The 18,910-nt window shown below is 43.4% G+C and overlaps 1 protein-coding gene and 1 long non-coding RNA gene across 4 annotated transcripts in view; one reads left to right on the top strand and one right to left on the bottom strand.

The window, feature by feature from the left end:
• Nucleotides 1–18,910, top strand: part of grid1b (glutamate receptor, ionotropic, delta 1b) — a 493,010-nt gene that overhangs the window by 2,091 nt on the left and 472,009 nt on the right. For all 3 annotated transcript variants that reach the window (XM_023949512.2, XM_023949511.2, XM_023949513.2), the window contains exon 2: nucleotides 9,264–9,419. In XM_023949512.2, the coding sequence (XP_023805280.1) occupies nucleotides 9,264–9,419 (156 nt within the window). The remainder of the gene's footprint in view (nucleotides 1–9,263; nucleotides 9,420–18,910) is intronic.
• On the bottom strand, nucleotides 9,159–17,384 carry LOC144987905 (uncharacterized). Its single transcript, XR_013651592.1, has 3 exons — nucleotides 17,255–17,384; nucleotides 15,348–15,508; nucleotides 9,159–9,346 (listed from the first exon to the last, which is right to left on the bottom strand). It is a non-coding gene; the product is annotated as an uncharacterized LOC144987905 (long non-coding RNA).

The following is an 18,910-nucleotide window of genomic DNA, read 5'->3' as shown; positions in this document are numbered from 1 at the left end:
ACAAACATTTCTGCGCTAAATGGATTCAGGTGAGACGGCAGCAGGAAGCTCCGCCTCCAGACCTGTGAGGCTCGAGGGTGTGGTCTGGTCACACCTGACCTGCAGGTTGAAGTTGTTGAGCGTTGTCAGACATTTGTCTTTGTCCTTATTAGGTCCTTCTTCCTGCTCAGGATAAAAGGCGGTTGGAGCCGAGGTAGAGTAGTTAAGTTCTGATCAGAAGGTTGCAGGTTCAGCTCCCACGCTTACCGGAAAAGACCGTGATCGACTCACCCAGAGTTGATCCTAAGCTCTTTAAAGACCACGCCCTCTTTTATCTATTGTCAATACTGTGATTAACTATGATTTTGCTGTTTTTAGACAAAGTACCAAAACAAAATTGTCGCTTTCTACGACTTAGTTTCTGCAGAGCGACGGGAGTTCATCAGAAATTCACCTCTGTGTTGTGGGTGGGAATGTTGTCATGGAGTAAGATCTCCCCCACTTCCCATCATCCTTCTGTCTGTGTGCTCTGCTGCTTGCTCACAGCCCCTCACACCCACAACCTAACATTTCCAGTGCAGCATAGTGGCCAGCAATGTTGGAGCTGCACCGATTCCAGCCAGATTCCAGCCGTTCCAGATGAGGAACACAAAGACGCGCACGGATCAAGGCGTATTTTAATGTGACGTCACTAAAAAGAGCTTTTTTTTCTTCGTCTGCTCTGATTCACCACAATTTGAATAAAGACATACCCAGAAACCCAGTTTTAATCTTAGTTTTCCTAATATATGACCTTAATCATCAGACAAACCCCACAAACATGTTAAAAACCAAAAAATTAAGCTTTTCATCAAGGCTTATCATGATCATCCTGGTTAAACTGTTGGTCAGGATTAATCTAGTTGGTCTGTCTGGTGTGCAGGTTCAGCTCAGATCTTTGCACAAGGAGGTTACTTCTCTGTTTATGGCTCCCGTTTGTCCCAGGTGGGTGGTTCTGCCCTGTCCCAGCTCCTTCAAATGTCCCCCCATGCCAAATAGATAACAAGACAGTCTTTATGAAAAGACAGAAGAGGAGAAATGACCCCATTCCAGGAGCCAGGCGGTGGACAGCAAATGATTTACGCTGCTGGGGTGACGGTTAGCAGGAGCCGCCTGGATTTGGAAAGGCCAGTAGAACTGCTGGAATCCAATCTGTTGAAGCTGGCAAACAAACAAGCAGCTGCAGCCCCCCCCATACACACACAGCCAAACAAGATTAACCAATCCAGTTAGAAAGCCACGCAGAAGGTCCCGCCTGGACACCCCTGCGTCAGCGCGCTCACAGATGCTAAAGTGGACACAGCAGCCCTACAGGAGACGGAGCGGCTTTAGCATCCTTCTTAATTATCGGAGACAAACGGAGCTGGAGGAAGAGGCGGGCTCATTGGGCACACCTTTCCATGGGACCCCCTCTCTTTGGGGATTTCAAGCAGATAATAGGAGTGAGGAAAAAAGACTCCACTCTAATAAAAACAACCTGCCCCCCGCCCCCCGGTCAGTTAACAGTCAGGCAGCATGGATATGGACCTGTCTGATGGATGGATGTGTGTTTAAACTGTCTAGTCTAATAAATCAATAATCTATGATGTTCCTGCTGTTAGATGAAACATTACACCATCATCCCTCCTGATTCCCATTCAGGCTTATTGATCCACAAAAGTCACCCCCCCCCCCCCCCCCCTCCAACAAATGAAAAGGAGCAACACAGTTTTTGATTCAGAAATCTAACAATTACTGTGTTTCTGATTTATCCTGTAACATCTTAATATCATGCTGTTCTTAAGCCTTTCAGAGTAAACTATGACCATGTGTGTGATAATACCTTAAAAAAAATGAAATATTAGTTATTTCTGCAGCTCGTTTTCTCACCCAGAAGTGAGAGACTTGATCTCTGAGGCTCCGCCTTTCACTCCACGGGGGTGCCGCCCATTTCATGATGTCATCCTAGAGTCGGCCTCAGCAGCTTGTCTGCGTTTCGCCCACGAAAACAAACATCTGAACTTTTGTAAAGATGGATCTGCAAATTGTGCATATAAACAGTTTTTCCAAACACTGCTAGCTCTGAGGGGAAAGTGGGCGTGTGTTAGCCTGGGGGCGGAGCTGGAACCGTAGATTCTTCCTGGAAGGGGTTGTCCTCACTTTGTGATGTCACAAAGTGAAAGCCTGCTTGTTTTTGTGGATTGGGAGGGGCTGAGGCTCACAGAGCAGGATTTTAAAGGAACACTGCGTGAATGGATCAAAATACCACTTTGGGGTTTATTTTTATAAGGATTGAACAATATAAAACACCTAAAAGCACAAAAAGTTTATTTTTGGATGATAAAGGCCTGCTAAAAAAGGCTGTCTTGTTAATTTCATGGTGTTTAAACTCATGTTTTCAGCTGTTTCAGTTAAGTTGTATTTTGGTTTTGCTTATTATTTATTTTCCAAATGTTAATAATCATTGACAGTGAATGAGAAACCCTTTATCCTTCTTGACAGCTATGAACAGCGAACTTTCAGCTAAATAGTGTTTGAACCTTTAAAGATCCTCTCCAACCATCTTTTGATGTTTTTAGCCAAAAAAACTTTTCTGGGATGTTGAAATTCCCCTCTCAGTTGTGTCTGTTGGACTTTCACTCATGGTGAGCTCAGTTATTCCTCTAACTTCTTACTTTCATTTTTCCACAGAAGTTATGTTTAATGTGAAACAGAAATCTAAGAACAAGCTTCAGAGATCTGTTCCACACCTTTATTCAACACTTCAGCTTAAGTTTGAGGCTGGACTCAAAGTGTAAACCCTGCTCTCATGATTCTGCTCGATGCTGTTCCTCCCCATCCGTCACGTTTGCTTGCAGCAGAGTGGGTCCTGGGTTCAGTTTGGGCCAGACTGTCTCATCTGATAAGAATCCCCTCATTTTTCACATTTCATGGAGCGATGTTGGTGATCGGTGCTGTCAGACAGCAGCGAGGAGCAGCAGCTCTGGAGTTTGTGGATGTGTGGGAGACATGCATGAGGACGGGCTCCAGCTTCAGGCTGTGTCTCATTTCTGGATCTCTGCCGGCTGATGATGTGTGACGGCTGGCCGCTCATTCTCAGCGTCAGTGAGAGTGGCAAAACGGCAGCTTTTTCACATTCTCCTCACTTTCCAGCAGGTCGCACTTCGGCGGCATCACTTATTAGGAAGTTTAATCACAGTAATAGTCGGGTGGTGCTCCACTTTCCTGTGTGCTGTCTTTAGACAAAGAGGGGCGGAGGAAGAATGTCGTCCAGAGTTCTGGATGCAATAAATTGTGATGCTGCTGTTCCTGCAGTTGGTGTTTTTTTGCAACAATATAAAGCGCAGCATTATTCATCAGGCACTAAATGCATTCTGGCTCAGAATTGGAATAATCTAGTCTGTTTAAAGAGTGAATCTAAAAGTTAATCCATCACCATACTTAACTTTGACTGGCCAGCAGCAACCAGCAACCTGGAGCTAAACTGCTGCATCGAGGCTCAGACGTCTGGATGGACGTTCAGGTCCTTCCTGTTCAGGCACACATCGTCATTTTCCTGGTCATTGACTTCATTACCGGCCAATAGAAACGTTCCTGTTGGGCTTTGGTTTGACTGGTGATAGTCCTTCAATGCAATAATGAAGACACCAAAGCAAGGAATGTTACAAGTCTGACGACAGATGGCAATCAATAAGCACAACATTTATGATACTTGATGTGTAAAACTCATTTCTGGAAAAATGAAATGTCTTCTTACATGATCAACAAGCACTTTACCTTTGTCCTTAGTATTAATACTTATTGATTTGTTAAATGATCTGTACTTGGACTGGTAAAAGTACTGGTAACTAAATATAAGTTAAGAACTGGATTATAATGGCTACGTAAAAAAACCAAAGCAAGGTAAAACATGAGGTGGGATTTTATGAATTCACTCCCATTCCCTTTCAAGCAAATTAAACTATTTGACCAACGTTCCATTTAATGGATTCAATGAGTCCTTTGGATGTAGAACCACAAATATAAATAAAGATAACTATGGCGGCATTAATTTACATCCGTGATGCCACATCCCAAAGGTGCTCTTTTGGGGGGAGATCTGGTGGCTGATGAGGCCATTGGAGTCCATGAACTCGTCATGTTTACAAAACCAGCCTGTGACCCAAAAACCGGCGTTTGAACCAGATCATGGAGAAAGCGAACCGTCACATCCCTGCGTGTGAATTTCTTTAACTGCTTGTGTTTTTTCATTTTTTTCATTATCAACAATTGATGACTAATTATCCCAACTAAGTTTGATGTTTATGTATGATTATATTTTTTGTTGACATTTTTGGTTCTTTCATTAATATATATATATTTTAATTGCTTGAAAAGATCCAATTCCAACAAGTAAAATCCTGAACAAATTCACAACTAGTCAGTCATGGAGCCACCAGATTAAATCAAAGAACCCTAACCTAACCTAACCTAGCCTAACCCTAACAATAACCCTCTGAAGACGCTTCAGTCTGCTAATGAGTCGTACAAAACATCCCAGTGACGTAGAGACTGGTGAAGTCAGGTCAGTCAGATCTTCAGCACGCGTTTCATTTATGTTAAAATGTTCTGCAATTTAATGTAAATACGACATCTGAGTCTGAGCAAGTGTGTCGCCCAGAGCACGAGGCTTAATTATACAGAATTGAGTCATTAGTATTCTTGTGGGGGGTGAGATATCCAGGTCGGCACAGCTGCAGTTCAGTAGAACGCAAAAGGAACAATCTCATTTCCTGAGTGTACTATTACTCTATGAGTCCTCTGCATAAGCTTTCCTTCCCTGGGGGGGTGTACCCTCTGCTGATGTGCCACATGGGCAGCTTAAAAGAGAAATGATACCTCTAGCACTGATGAAGGTCTTAATGGGAATGGATTTTCCTATATGAGGATGATGAGGGGGATGAAAGCCTGTTAGTATAATTGCACTGAGCATGTGCAGAAAGTGGCAGCAGGCAGGATGAAGGTGTGTTTACAGGGACTTTATTGCTGCAGCTTCACACTGATGAAAATTATCTGACTTTGTAAATAGTACAAACTGTTCCCTGTAGATTGATGTATGACAGGGTTATGGTCACAGAGCAGTCGTCCTCCTTGTCATCTGTCTAGGGTCACTGCTGCTGCCATACAAGTGCTCTGAACTCTCACCAAGAAGGTGTCCTGTTCTCTTGTGACCGACCTTGGTGAGGGTTTCGCCCCTCTGGGGACCCCCTTAACTCTGTGGTGTGCGGTGAGGTTGATGGCTGGTGAGGCGCTGGATCCTCTGGAGTCAGATTTACAATGAAAGAACTGAATATTTCATCTTTCATCCAACAGCAGGAAACAGTATATAAGATACACACAATAACATATTTGTACTACAGAGAATATTTCTTTCATAGACATGGACAGAACACTCCTGTGTATAAATTATTCGTATGTACTGTAAACAAATTAAAGTATGCAGATGTGTTCAGCACACATTTCATTTTGACGGTCAGAGGGGCCGTGGACGCGAACTGTCAGCCACGCCCCTTTCAGCCTGCCTCAGGGCAGCTGTGGTACATCAGTAGTTCCCCATCACCAAGTATGAATGAGGAGTGAATGAATCATGGACACATTGGAAGGACTTTAAGTGTCTGGAAAAGCGCAGATAAATCCATTATCATTGACATAAATGCAATCATCAAAGCCCAACTGCTCAGTCATTCTTTTACGGCAAGCTCCCACCAACTTTGCTTCTTCACGTTGCTGCCTGGTTTTCCTCATCTTTCCTTTTCTCCCCTTCCTTCACCGTCTCTCTTTGGTTCTTTGAAAGTTCAGGAAGGGTCAAAGTTCCTTTGTCTGATCCAAGCCAGAGTTCAGATGAGCATTCAGAATTGCCAAACCAGGAGGACCATCAGAAGAAACCAGACCAGCTACAGCATGTTTTATGTTAAGTAAATATCCTGGAGACATGCTATAGGATAATAAGGATAATAAAAACAAATTCAAATGTTAACATGAAGAGTTAACTGTAGCACCAAGGTGCTTTCACAAAACTTTGAAGTCCAACATTGTAAAGAAAAGTATTTATTGCTGGGAAAACATAACTATGTGTTTTAGGGAGTGCTTGGACACCAGGTGTCTCAGCACCGTATCCATCCAGGTTCTGCTGCTGAATCCAATCAAGTGCAGAATTCAAACATGAATGCAGAGTTTAGGCCTTAGTCCCAAGTTTCTTTTAGAATTTACTTTTATAAGTATTCATTGTGTGGGGGGTCATGGGTTGGATGTGTTAGAGCAGGGAGGCTAAAGGCTAGATTGGGGTTTTCTCCTTTTATTTCAGTTTTTCTTTTTACTTGTAAAGCGCTAAGTTGCACAAGTATGAGAGTTGCTTTTTTTTTAATAATTGAAGTTTGATTGATTGCGCTGCCCTTATAGGTGGGCTCTCTGCGAGTGAAAGACGGTCAAACCTGAGCGGGCCACGCAGGACATATCAGGATCGTATAGCAAAAATGTTCATGCACATTTTTTTCTACAAGCATGCTGCGGGTGACAGGTCATGGTGAACACTTCACACACAAGTGAGGTTCATGTAGGTGAGACACAGACGTGTGATACAGATCCCCCCCAAAACCAGCTCAAGGGGTTTGTTAGTGGTGTTCAAGTGAAAAGTGTGTGCTCTTTGTGTTTACCCTGACTGTCAGAAATAGGAAATTAGACTGATAGTTTGTGAGAGCATCCTATGGACATATCACGTGCATTCCTGTGCATGCAGGCTTTGCACGTGGTCAGTAAAGAGCCAGTACCTTAGTAACGACTAGAGTGTGGCAGAAGGGCACTGTATGTCAGCATCCCACATAGGTCATAAGTGGGTGTAAACTACAATTTCCTTACAAATACTTAATGATACACCCACCACAATGGTACATTCCATTGTCATGACATCCCTTAAGCTGGCCGTACAAGCCTCAAGAGAAGTGCAAGCCACACCTGTGCTCCCTTAAGATGCGGCTACTTCTACGACCCTCTACGGACCCGGACGACCCCGAAACCTGAAGTACTCGTTCAGGTGAATCCCCCGGTACAGGAGGCTAAGGAATTGGTTCAAAAACAGCAGTTGAGAATTGTTTTCACCTTAGCAGCACCAGGTGACATTCACAGCTGCTTTCCCTGCTTTTTGACCAGGTGGCGCTCAGGGACACAAACGCCTACGCTGCATTTGATTAGCTGCCAAAGCAGGACGAGGCTTAATAAACATAACTGCTCCAGTACATTGTTTTTGCAGTAGCAGCTGATAAATCGCATTCGCCTAGAGTCCTCCCCCGAAAAGAAATAGAGAAATGCCTGCAAATGTTCCCCAAAGGTCAGAGTCACAAATCAGAGGTAAATGTAACAGCTCAAAGTGAATTTCCACGTTTGTGTGCCCTTTAACCGAGCACTCGCTTGGAAATATCACAAACCTGTTTGCAACACTCTAGAAGCTTTGCTCCTTCATTTTTTTTTTGGTCCTGTGTTGAAACATGTAAGATAACACCAGACTAGAATACTCGTATCCACATCATCTGTAGAGTTAAAATCTCTGGAAATGATTGGCAGAAGTGGTGAAGACAGCTGTGGTAGCAGGTCTGTGAATTAGGTTCTGCTCAGGTTCTGGTCGTGCAGAGACCAGACTTCCTGTCAGCCTCCTCTAGTCCTAATGGCCATGTTGGTGATAAAGGAAAAGGTGTGTTTGACTTTCTGCACTTTAGGGCAGTAAAGGGGAACCAGAATGAGTACAGCTGCAGCCAGAAAACTCACAATGAGTCGCACCTTCAGAGCCAAATTTCAGAAAAGTCAGGACACTCAATCCCACGAGGTCCCTGGTGGTCACAGGATGGGGCCAGTGTTTGGCAGCAGAGATGCCATCAGTGGGTGAAAGTCTGAATGGGACTGTAACTGTAAAGAACTTTTGACTTTAAAGCAAGGTACAAAGCGCTTTATGAGTAAAGTCATTTACTATTCATCAGGATCAAATTACCCTCTTGTAAAGTAAACAGCATGAATATGCAGGCTGGCCTGCTACTGCAGGAATACTTCAGTTCTTCAGCCAGACTAATCAGAGATTCTGATTGAAAATGACAAATCAAAGCAATGTATCAACTGCATCTGAAAGGAAACAAGCCCATCAGATTACAGAAGCACTGCAAAAGGGAGAACACTGGAATTGGAGTGTGATTTGGGGCTGCACAGTGGTGTAGTGTTTAGCCATCTTGCCCAACAGCATAAGACCCAGGTAGAAATCCTTGCTGGGACCTTTCTGTGTGGAGTTTGCATGTTTTCCCTGTGGATTTGTGAGTTTTCTCCAGGCACTTCGGTTTCCTCCCACAGTCCAACAACATGCTCCATAGTTGATTGGAGACCCTAAATTGCCTCTAAATGTGGATGTGTGTAAATGTGTGAACCTTTGACAGCATCACACAGCTCACCAAAAGTTGAGTGTGTCATGTAGAATTGGTGGATCCACACCTCTTCTGTAAAATCACCAACCACCATTTCCCAAAATGGCTTCATCCGTAGTTGCCCCCAAATGTAAGGAGCTCGGCCTGAAGAAGACGCCGATGTCTCCTTTGACTGATGATGAGTGCTAGTGCCGTGGCAGAAATGGGGATGGATCTGCTGGAAATCAAAGAATTGTTCACATCCGTGTATTTGAATGACTTGTCGTGTGAGTTGGTTTGTTTTCATTTGGATAATTCTGACTTAATGGAAACAATGTAATTGTGAAAATGCTTTTTTGGCATTTTTTTAGAATTTTGATAAAGTTTTGCGCATATGATGAATGGATGGATGTGATGGAAATGCAGCGACTGTTACAAGTTCAATGATGGCAATGTTGCAAAGGCAACTGGATGGGAAAAAGGGGGATTCCATGTGAGACTATAATGCAGTGATTCTTTGGTGCCAGCAGACTTATTTTCCATCTGCCAGCAGTGTCTTTGAGTGGTCTGTCCATGCGGTAATGAGGTAACTAGAAAAACTAAAGATATTTCTCCATCTGAATCAGAGTTCCAAACATGCAGCTGTGTAAAGGGTGACTCTGCCTTCATCTCTGTCCCCATGTTCCGGTTGTTGTATATTAGAAATAAGAGAATTTGGTTCTGCAGACTTTAGTTCTTGCAAAGTCGTGTCTCATTTTCTTTATTCATCTGAGATCTAGAGACGCTGCTGTTTGACTGTCCAGCTGCCTCTGAACTAACTTTCTGTGTCCATGTGTTCTCCCTATCCAGGCGCCATCTTTGAGGAGAATGCGGCACGGGACGATGAGGTGTTTCAGCTCGCTGTGTCTGACCTTAGCCTGAGTGACGACATCCTGCAAAGTGAGAAGATCACGCATTCAATAAAGCTCATTGAGCCCAACAACCCCTTCCAGGCTGTGCAGGAAGGTCAGTCTGCTTTTTTTGTGTAATTTCTGTGAATTGCTCTTATCGCTTGAGATGCTGCTGCGTTCTTGGCTAGAGGGCAGCACTGAGCCCTCCTGAAAGAGCTGGACGGCTTTGGGTTCTAAAAGCATTCAGCTAAGTTCATTGATGCTGCACAGCATTGAAGATAAAGGGATGAAAACCAGTCATTGTCTTGATCATGAATGGTTACAAGGCTTTGCTGATGATGCACTGCTGTGATTAGTTGACCAGTTGACTTGTTTGCATTGGTGGAAAAAGGATCAGTGTTGTTAAAGGAGACCGTGTCTTGTCCTCATGAGCATATCAGAACCTCAGTCTGGGGGGGGCTGGATGAAGACTCCCCGTCCAGCTTTGAAGTATACTCACTTTGAAACAGTTCAAGCCTCCAGATTGAATCTGACAACATGTTCATTAAAGAAGTATATTCAGGGAAAGCAATAACATATTGACTTCAGGTTTCAGACCATTGACTAAATATAAGAACTTGACTGAGTGCCCCCCCCCCCCCCCCCCCCCCCCTCAGGTTCCAAACAGGAAGTATACCTGCTAGTTTCAAGAAGCCAAAATCCCATAGACTTTTATAGAGAAATAAACAACTGTTACTCAGCCATTCTATTTGTCAGAATAACCATTCCTGCTCTCACACCTTTTTAACATGTTTCTTGATGTTTTACACTTTTTTTTTATAATATTTTTGTTGTTGTGCAATGTATTCAAGTTATAAACTGACCAATCAGAACTGACAGATTCCGGGTAGTGGTAAGGGTCTAGACTTCCAACAAGCTCACTCTGTATTAGTGAGAGTGGTGGCCATCAGGGACGTGCACAGGATTTTAGAGGGGCAGGGGCTCAAAGTCAGAAAACGGCAGCAAAAACACTTTTTTCCCCTTTAAACAATATGGATATTAAGGAAATTTTAAAATAAACTACTAATAGATAACTACTCATCTATGTGACCTGTGATAAAAATACAATTATCATTGTTATATGCAAACAAATTATTGACATCATGAGTTCATTCACTTTATCATAGACTTGGAAGATATCAAAGCAATAAAATACTGGAGGCTATTTATTGATTATGCTCAATGTGCTGCAGGCATAATCAGCATGAAGTTCAATCCAGATGGTAATATATTAAACACAGACATCCAACATTTTTATCCCCAGAATGTTGAAATTAATCCTATTTAATGTTACCATACTGTTGCTGTGAGCCTTTTGGGGTTCAGTTCTTCAGTGGGTCATGTATTGTCCTCTATCAGTCACTCCAGGTTCATGTCAATCATCCACAGCTGTCTGCTTTTCTGTTGGTTGTCTTCAGTGAGTAGAAGTGTCTGGTTTTCACGTCTACATTGTCAGGTCATCTGCTGTTGGTTTCCCCACAGATTGAGTCCTGTTTCTGTTGATTTATTTCATCCTTTTGGATTTTGGTTCCTACACCTCCAGTTCCTGACAGCTGCATCCAACCAGACTCTGGTTCTATGTTGGGATTCACAGCTAGACTCTCTTCTGCATCGTATCCTCTAAAGACAGACTGTTGATGTGTTTGGAAAGATTTGAATACAGAGTTTAAAGAAAGGCGCTTCTAATCAGAAAGTATTCCCTCAAACAGAGACATTTAGTATCAGAGCCGTAGTGAGGAAGTTATGAACCATAAATACTGTTCATTTACATAGTAAATTCTCCAGTGTTTTATTTTGAATTTAGCCATTTAGACGTCTGACCAAAGTAGAAAGTGACTCCTTGACTAATATCAAGCGTTTTTCCTTCACTGTCACGTCTTTTGGGTTCTTCGTGGGACAGCAGTTTCTCCCGCTGTCACTCTCTCTCTCTGAGTCCCACAAAGACAGAAGCAGAAGACAAACCCCCGTATTACAAGAAATGGGTTTGATAGAATACTGGGGGGGTTTGTAGCTACATTTCCTTGTGTCTCCAACTGAAAATTATTAATATTAATACAAAAACCAAAGAAACAGAAGGTACTTTTTAATGTGAGGCAAAAAGGGCAGGTGCTCAAGCACCCCTAGGGCCCTACACACACAAACACGCACGTGCACACGCACGCACGCACGAGAACACACACACACACACTGCTAGTGTTTGTCAGTCGATCTGTACTCCTGCAGACCTGCCATGTTTAATGGCTGCCATGGAAACGGACTCCACTTCATTTGGACAAAGCAAAACCTTGAGAATTATTTATTTTACCAAATCTAAATTTAGAGATGATGCAGTGGTTCCTCAGGTGAGGGGTTGGTGGTTTGATTCCTGGCTAACCCAAACTCTGATCCCTCAGTTACCTTCCATGGTTTAAGTCAAGAATCTTGGCCCCTCCCTCGTTGGGTGAACAGACGAAAGAGACATCAAATCAAGCAGCAGTAGCTATTAAAGCGTTCTGTAAGTGCAGATCATTTTTAATGCATTTTTTATGCTCCATGACTTAGTTTAGGATGAAACTTCTAACCTCCTTCTCCACGTCCTGCTTTATCTGGATTTCCTCAGTCATGTGACCTAATCTCCTCTTCTAAACTCTCATTGCCAAAGAGTTTCTGTGACATTTCCTCATTAGATTTGGAGTTTAGAGCCATAAGTTCATAAATCAAGAACGTGAAAGTGCTGGTTGTTGAAATTCTAACTGGTTTGTAAGCAAAGGCCTTAAAACGGCTCATAAATCTCAGTGTAAACCTTAATGGACTCCACTTTGGCTCCAGCAATCATTTTTGAGAGAGAAGGTGACACGTTTATGTCGCCTAAAATCACATTTATGGATCCTGAAGTGACCTCCTCCATCTCAACGGTTAATTCTGTCTAAAGAAAATCGGAGAAACGCTGCAGCTTGTTCCTGATTGCCCGCTCTCCTCCATGTCCAAACCATAACCTAAATGTTGTCAGAATTTCAGCTAAGGAGCTTCAGCCTCCATCCGATGGTCACCCTCCCTGTATCACATCTGTCCTTTGCGGCGGTCGTAGTGCCGTGTCCACGCTGTTGGTGAATTCTCCGTAGAGCAGGTGGAGGGCTGCTCTTCATCACAATAATGAGGGCGGCTAACAACTATGGTGGCTCAGAGGGTCATGGATCAGCAAGGTCCGCCCACCTGCCAGGGATGTGAATGCTCTCCTGGTTGGCTGTGCTGAGGAGGGAGGGGTTCATTCAGAGGGGGTGATGGGAGGGGCAAAATGATCACAGCTTTCTGTCAAAGTGCCAAACCTGAGGCGGTTGGTGGAGGTGTGCGTGTGTGTACGACGGATAAGCACCCCAAAACACATCAAATGCAGGACAACCTGATGCTGATAGTGGAGACATACTCCTCATTGATCATGATCATGACGGATGGATAGATCTGATACTGCTCACATTTCTGATGCATCGCTAATGTTGGGTTAGGGGTGTGAGGCGCTGTAAGCTAGTGGGAGAGAGTGTAAACAGAGAGCTCTCAGTAACTGTTAAGGGAGGGGGGTGTTCCTCCTCACCAACAGTCCCGCCCACAACTCAGAGGTAAATTTCAAATGAACTCCTGCAGCTCTGCAGACATTATGTCCTAGAAAACGAGGCAGGTTCTTTGATTTTGGCTAAAAATGTCAAAATCCTAATAAAAAGACCACTGGAAAGATGAAAATGGATCAAAAGATAATCAGAGGGGGACTTTGAATACCAAATCTTGAGGAAAAATGCTTTAGTTTTCTTATCAGGGTAAAAACTTTCATTTCCAGGTTTAAAAAAACATCCCATTTAGAGGAAAGCTGACTCTGCACTTAAAGGTCCCTGTGACTGAGGGGCCACTAACCAGAAAGGCCCCTCCCCCCGCATTGAGCTTTTAGTACAGGACTTGAAAAAACGAATGTTGTGCTCCTGCAAGAGCATGATGATAACGATGAAGAGGAGGGAGAATACGAGGATGATGCTCAAAATGATGACGAGGACGATAATAGATACTACAGATAATGATGATGATGGTGATGAAGACCGCGGCACCAACAGAAGAAGCAGAAGGTTTTTTTTCTCAGACTCTGAGTCATCAGCTGAGCTCTTCCAGCAGGTGACCGGGAAGCAGTGGAGACTCAGGTACACCAGCACCTCAATTGGAAGATGTTGAGTAACCTTCATCCCTGTAAATATTTCAGCAGTCGATACTACGGCTGACAGGATGGCGTCCACAGACGGTCTTTTAGATCACATCACACTTTTCCATTAGGGCTTGTCAGCTCCCATTTTTTGTGATTTGCCGGGGGGGCGAGCGGGAAGTCTGGCTGCTGGAATCCGGGCTGCGGATCGGGATTGCTTTGCTGCTGCTGTTTTCCTCTGGACGCCTCAGGGAGAGACAGACTGCTGCAGAACAGCTGCTCGGTGTGAGTCTGGGGGGGCGTGTCCTGCTGGCTTCACTGTTTCTTCAGTGTTTCATTGAGGCCGGCACTCTGACGGCTGCAGAGCCTCAAAGTCTTTTGAAGGAAGTTTGGTGGATTGCTACCATGACACTCTGAGATTTCACTCTAACGGCAGAACCAGCAGCAGCTGTGGATCTGCTTCATCTGGACTCCAAATGATGGCTTTGGGACATGACTCTGACATGAACTACTTTGTTTTTGGGCGTCTGTCATGTCTGCTCAGACTTTTGGTGGAGTTCCTGAGATTAACCCTGCTGGTTAGTTTTCTTCCTTCTCTACTTTTTAAAGACTTGGGTGTTGGATTATATGTGCCCGTCCAGGTTTATGTGGCAAAAAAAACGTAACTAATTTTACATCATGTTTTTCTGACCTCCACCTTTCCCAAAAATACCATTTACAACCCTCAAGGCACGTTCACACCGGGACGAAGTTTAACGCCTCGTGACTAAACAAAGGGCACCAATGAGAGTGTGCACACCGACGCGAAAAAACGGCACGCGCCAAAGCGTCAAAAAAAAAAAAACGCCTCGGGTCCGTTTTTTTTTTTTTTTTTGACGCCTCGCGTCGAAATCTATTCGACCAATGAGAATGGCCCTTTTGCACACGTGTCTGGAGCCTCTGAAGTTACAGTAAAACACAACTTGGGGGCGCTCAAACACAAAACTGCCTTGCTGAGCACACTTACCAGCGAAGAAGATAGACGCCAAGAAGCGTCTACACTGCCGCGAAGAAATAATGACGGACATTCTAAAACATCCCCGAACCAAGCACCAGTTGGAGCTACTGGAAATATTCATGTTTTCTTTGTATGATTCTGACAAGCGCGTAAATACTTGCTCTCTTCTTCTGAGGGAAAAGCGACTTTAAGAAGCGTAAAGTTGCGCAGCGCCACCTTGTGTACAGGACTATTTCTGTTTACATTAAGCGCCATCTAATGTCAGGGAACGAAATTGCATGTTCACTCGGCTCATCGTCAGCGAAAATCGCCTGGGTGTGAACACAAAAAACGTGGCGAAAAACGCTGGCGAATAACGCTGGCGAATATTCGTCCCGGTGTGTACGGGCCTTTACAGTCCAACATAAATGTCTCTTATGTCCAAATTCTCTCTCTGCTCCCTAAATACTAAAAAACTATCTAGTGGCCTGGATTTGGACACCAGGCTCACTGCTTTTTACTAAAACTATTTACGAATACACTCTTCTGAAAATGAACATTTTGACAATTTATGAAAATATATTTAAATACGTTCTTTTCATATGAAATTGTTTAAACACAATGCATTGTGGTCTACATTTGCCAATAGTGAGCATTGATCCACATTGTTTTTTTTATTTATTTGAGACTTCTGGGAAATTTCCAGGGCACTGGATTTTGGAATTGTAGATTCAGACAGAACTAGAAACCAAACCCCCTGTAGTTCACTGAGTAGAGAGTAGTGAAGGCATTTAGCTTTACAAACCGGATGTTGAGAACATTCTGTTAGTTTTCCTGATTGTAGCTCTTGTGTTGTTGTTTACCGTTACCTTGGAGACAGCAGCCCCCCTCCATGTTCATGCAGGTATGTTCAGATTTAATCAGGCGGCGTGTGGCGGAGCGTGAGTGAGCAGACCGGCCATCTGTTTACTGGAATAAAGGTTTCACCTGCAGCTGCACCTTCAGGTGGTGGGGGGTCAATCATGTTTACCTGATGAGCAGAACTTGAGATTATAATTACATGATCATATCTAATTAAATTCTACACGGGACACAGTTCGGTCTGCTGACTTGCTTCAGTGGCAGTTTGGAGAATATTCTAGAGAGAAAACCATTACCAGGTTGGATTAGAGCGCTCCCAGGGAGGGAGGGGGCCGGCTTTGACGATGATCTGAGGAAATCTCAGAATGAGAAATCTTCTTTACCTCTGATTAAAACTTGTGAATAGCTCTAAGAAAATACTTCCCTGTACTCAAACTTTAGCTCCAACTTTTTCTTCTTTACAGGGACATTATGACTCACTATCTCTGTGTCTGATGAGAACGTTTTGTTCTAAAACAAAGGTTTTCTGTCTCAACTGCTTTTCTACGGCACGAGCTCATTAAACCTTTGCCTCTGACTTGAGGATGTATCATTGTCGTGGAGTAAGCCTGCCCCCACTTCTCATCATCAATCTGTTTACAAGACGCACACAGGTCTATTTGTCTACAAATGGATGCATCAGAATGGAGCAGAGCTTGTGCCCCACCCGGCGTATTTCCCACGTAATAAATACGATCTTTTTCAAATGACACGATTTCATCTGCTACCAATTCAGAACGATTTGATCCTGCTCTCCATCATCAGAAAATGTTTTTTAACATACCTTTTTGATTGGGGTGGGTCTTTAATACACTCAGCTAATCCAACAGTAATGGAGAGATAACCTGAACCTTGTTGTCACTGAATGGTCTGGTCCGGTCCGGTCAGCTTTATGGTCCAGGCGATTCAGGTGAGCGTTGATCAAAAAGGAAGAAACTAACGCTAACAAACATGGAGGTCATCCAGCACTTTTTCTTTCTTCCTGGCTTTGATCCTTTGCTTTATTATGTCCCAAAGACCTTCAACCAATCAAGGGGTTCAACAGTAGCTCAGCCTTAACCGGTCCGTTCTATTTTTCTATGGACCTCCAACCAACGGGGGCCAAAGACTGGAATGGTTCAGTTCAGCTTAATGGTTCCATTTTATAATGACAACGCTCCAAATGCTGGACTGGACCGGACGGGACCGGGCCACTTAGTGGAAAAGAGGCTTTATTTAACATCAGATATATCTATTAAAGTGCTTACTCCTCACATCACTACATCAAACATATTTTTATAATAAAAATTAGTTTTCTGGTTAATATTCTCAAATGTACAAAAAAGTAGACCTCGGTCTGGAAAAAAGCCCTAAAAATGTTACTAAATCTATTTTTTCTATGCATTGTTTGATGTTCTACTGGAAGCAAAGCTTTAGCTGGGACAGGCCAGTTTAGACTGGAACATAGCCGCTAAGATGGATGAAGATTTTATGAAGTACGGCTGAAATTGGTTCTGTTCAAGTGTTTCACTGAAGATGACATGAAGCCCCCCCCGTAACACGACATCAGCTGCTTCCTGTTTGGTCACAAACTCTTCCTCTGAAATGGTGTCAAGCCTCAGAGTTTATCTGCGGAGCAGCTCTCACATCCTGACTGATTCCTAACAGAAGCTTCATTAATAACTGCTGAATTAATCATGTCTGAAGCTCCCCGATAACCACTCATTTATCTTTTATGGCACAGTTATTAATTATGGAAATTGGCTGCATGTGAGGCACCATGCTTGTTGAGCCCTTAAAAATACTGTTCATTAATTAGAAAAAAAGTTTCAAATGTTTAATTCCTAATTATTCTAAAGTTTTAAACCAATAAAGTTGCAAAACAACAAATTCTTACATGATTTCTTCCGACGTTGCTCACACCCTTCAGATGCTAATCCATGGCTTCAGAATCTCTGACTTTGTATTATTTCCTCTAATAGCCTCAGACTTTTATGTTGAGAACTCTGCTGATGGTCTCCCAGGCTACCACAGTGGTTGCCGTGGCAACCCAGCTCTTGGTTGTGTGAGCCCAGAGGCAGGAGACTGAAGTTCAGGCTGGCTTGAGCAGGATCAACCTACTTTCATGACTGAACAGAGGAGAGAATCTGTCCAGAGCAAATGTCTGGTGCTTCTGCTGGGAATTGGAGCCCCCCCCCCCCCCCCCCCCCCCCCCCCCCATCAAAGATCCTTCTGATCTTCCACAGGGAAACAATAATTAACGAGCTGGTATGATGAATTTGGCTGACATTCACATGAAGCTCTGCTGTCTGCTGTTAAACTTCCTATTAGAAAAGGGATTCTTGTTCAGACTTTGGAAATGAGTTGTGATCCGTTCATCAGAGGAAAACCCATCAGAGAAAGATTTCTGCCCTGCAACAGTCCTGCACTGAAGGACCAGACTGTTTATGCAATTCTTCTTTACTGCGTCTCTCAGCAAAAATGTTGCCATTGCCACAAACTTGAAATGTTACCTCTAGTATCCGGGCACAGTGAACGGCCCCCACTGGAAAAAAATGATGACATCACCAGAAAATGTTATGTTTGTAAATCATATGTGAATGAATCATGTCGATTGTCCATAAAAATAATCAATTTAATAGTTACTCATTTCAATCATGTTGATCCATGTTGACACCATTACATTGGATCATGCCTGTAGAAAACCTCACCATATCATGAGATTATGCCAGATTCCTCAACTACACCTGGCTGCGGCCTGAATGCCTGAACGCTGCAGAATGTTGACCCCGCCCACGATGAGACTGTCCTCTTCACATTTTACAAGTTTCCATGTCCAGTATTCCCACCTCAGGGAAGTTAAGGAGAACATCGTCTCATTCTGTTGAACCAACATCTTTCAAATTAGTGGCTCAGTTTTTGTGAAATGCGGCCCAAAAAAATTGTTAGAAAGTTCAGAAATGATTACAAAACGACGGCCACTTTGTGGAAAATTAGGAAGTTTGCAGATTTTCACATTTTCCCACAAAAAGAGAAAAGAAAACTTTTTTTCGAGCAGTCTTTGTGAAATTTAGCCCAAGTCTATTACAGCAACCAAACGGTCATTGACCTCAGACCATCTTGAAGTTTCCCCCCCAGCAATGACCTTTTGTATCACCTACACAATCAAACTCCTCCAAGGGATTTCAGTCTGTCCCCTCATAACTCCATAACTCCTCCAGCATCATTGGGATGCCACCTAGGGAAAAAGTCTTGGGTTTCGAGGTCGGATATGTGCCGTTCTCCCTGTTGTTGCACATTTTTTATTGAAATATTGTGAAAAAGTAAAACATGAGCTCCCGGCTTGAGTTTCTGTTGTTTCTCATTCATTTTCTTGTTTGTACATTTAACCCATAAACCTTTTGTTGACCGCCGAGTCAGGTTTGTGTTGGCTTTTGCCGTGACTTCAGGGTCTGTGGCTTCTGCAGTCTACATCCTTCCTCTGAACTCTTTTGGGGTCATTTAAAAGGACCCCTAAAAAACTGATGTAATGACTGAAGAGATGAGGGAACAA

The sequence above is a fragment of the Oryzias latipes genome, chromosome 19, assembly GCF_053564925.1.
Source record: "Oryzias latipes strain Hd-rR chromosome 19, Olatipes_Hd-rR_3.1".
NCBI lineage: Eukaryota > Metazoa > Chordata > Actinopteri > Beloniformes > Adrianichthyidae > Oryzias > Oryzias latipes.
The sequence above is the reverse complement of the archived record's forward strand: the minus strand, read 5'-3'. Positions and strand labels throughout refer to the sequence as shown.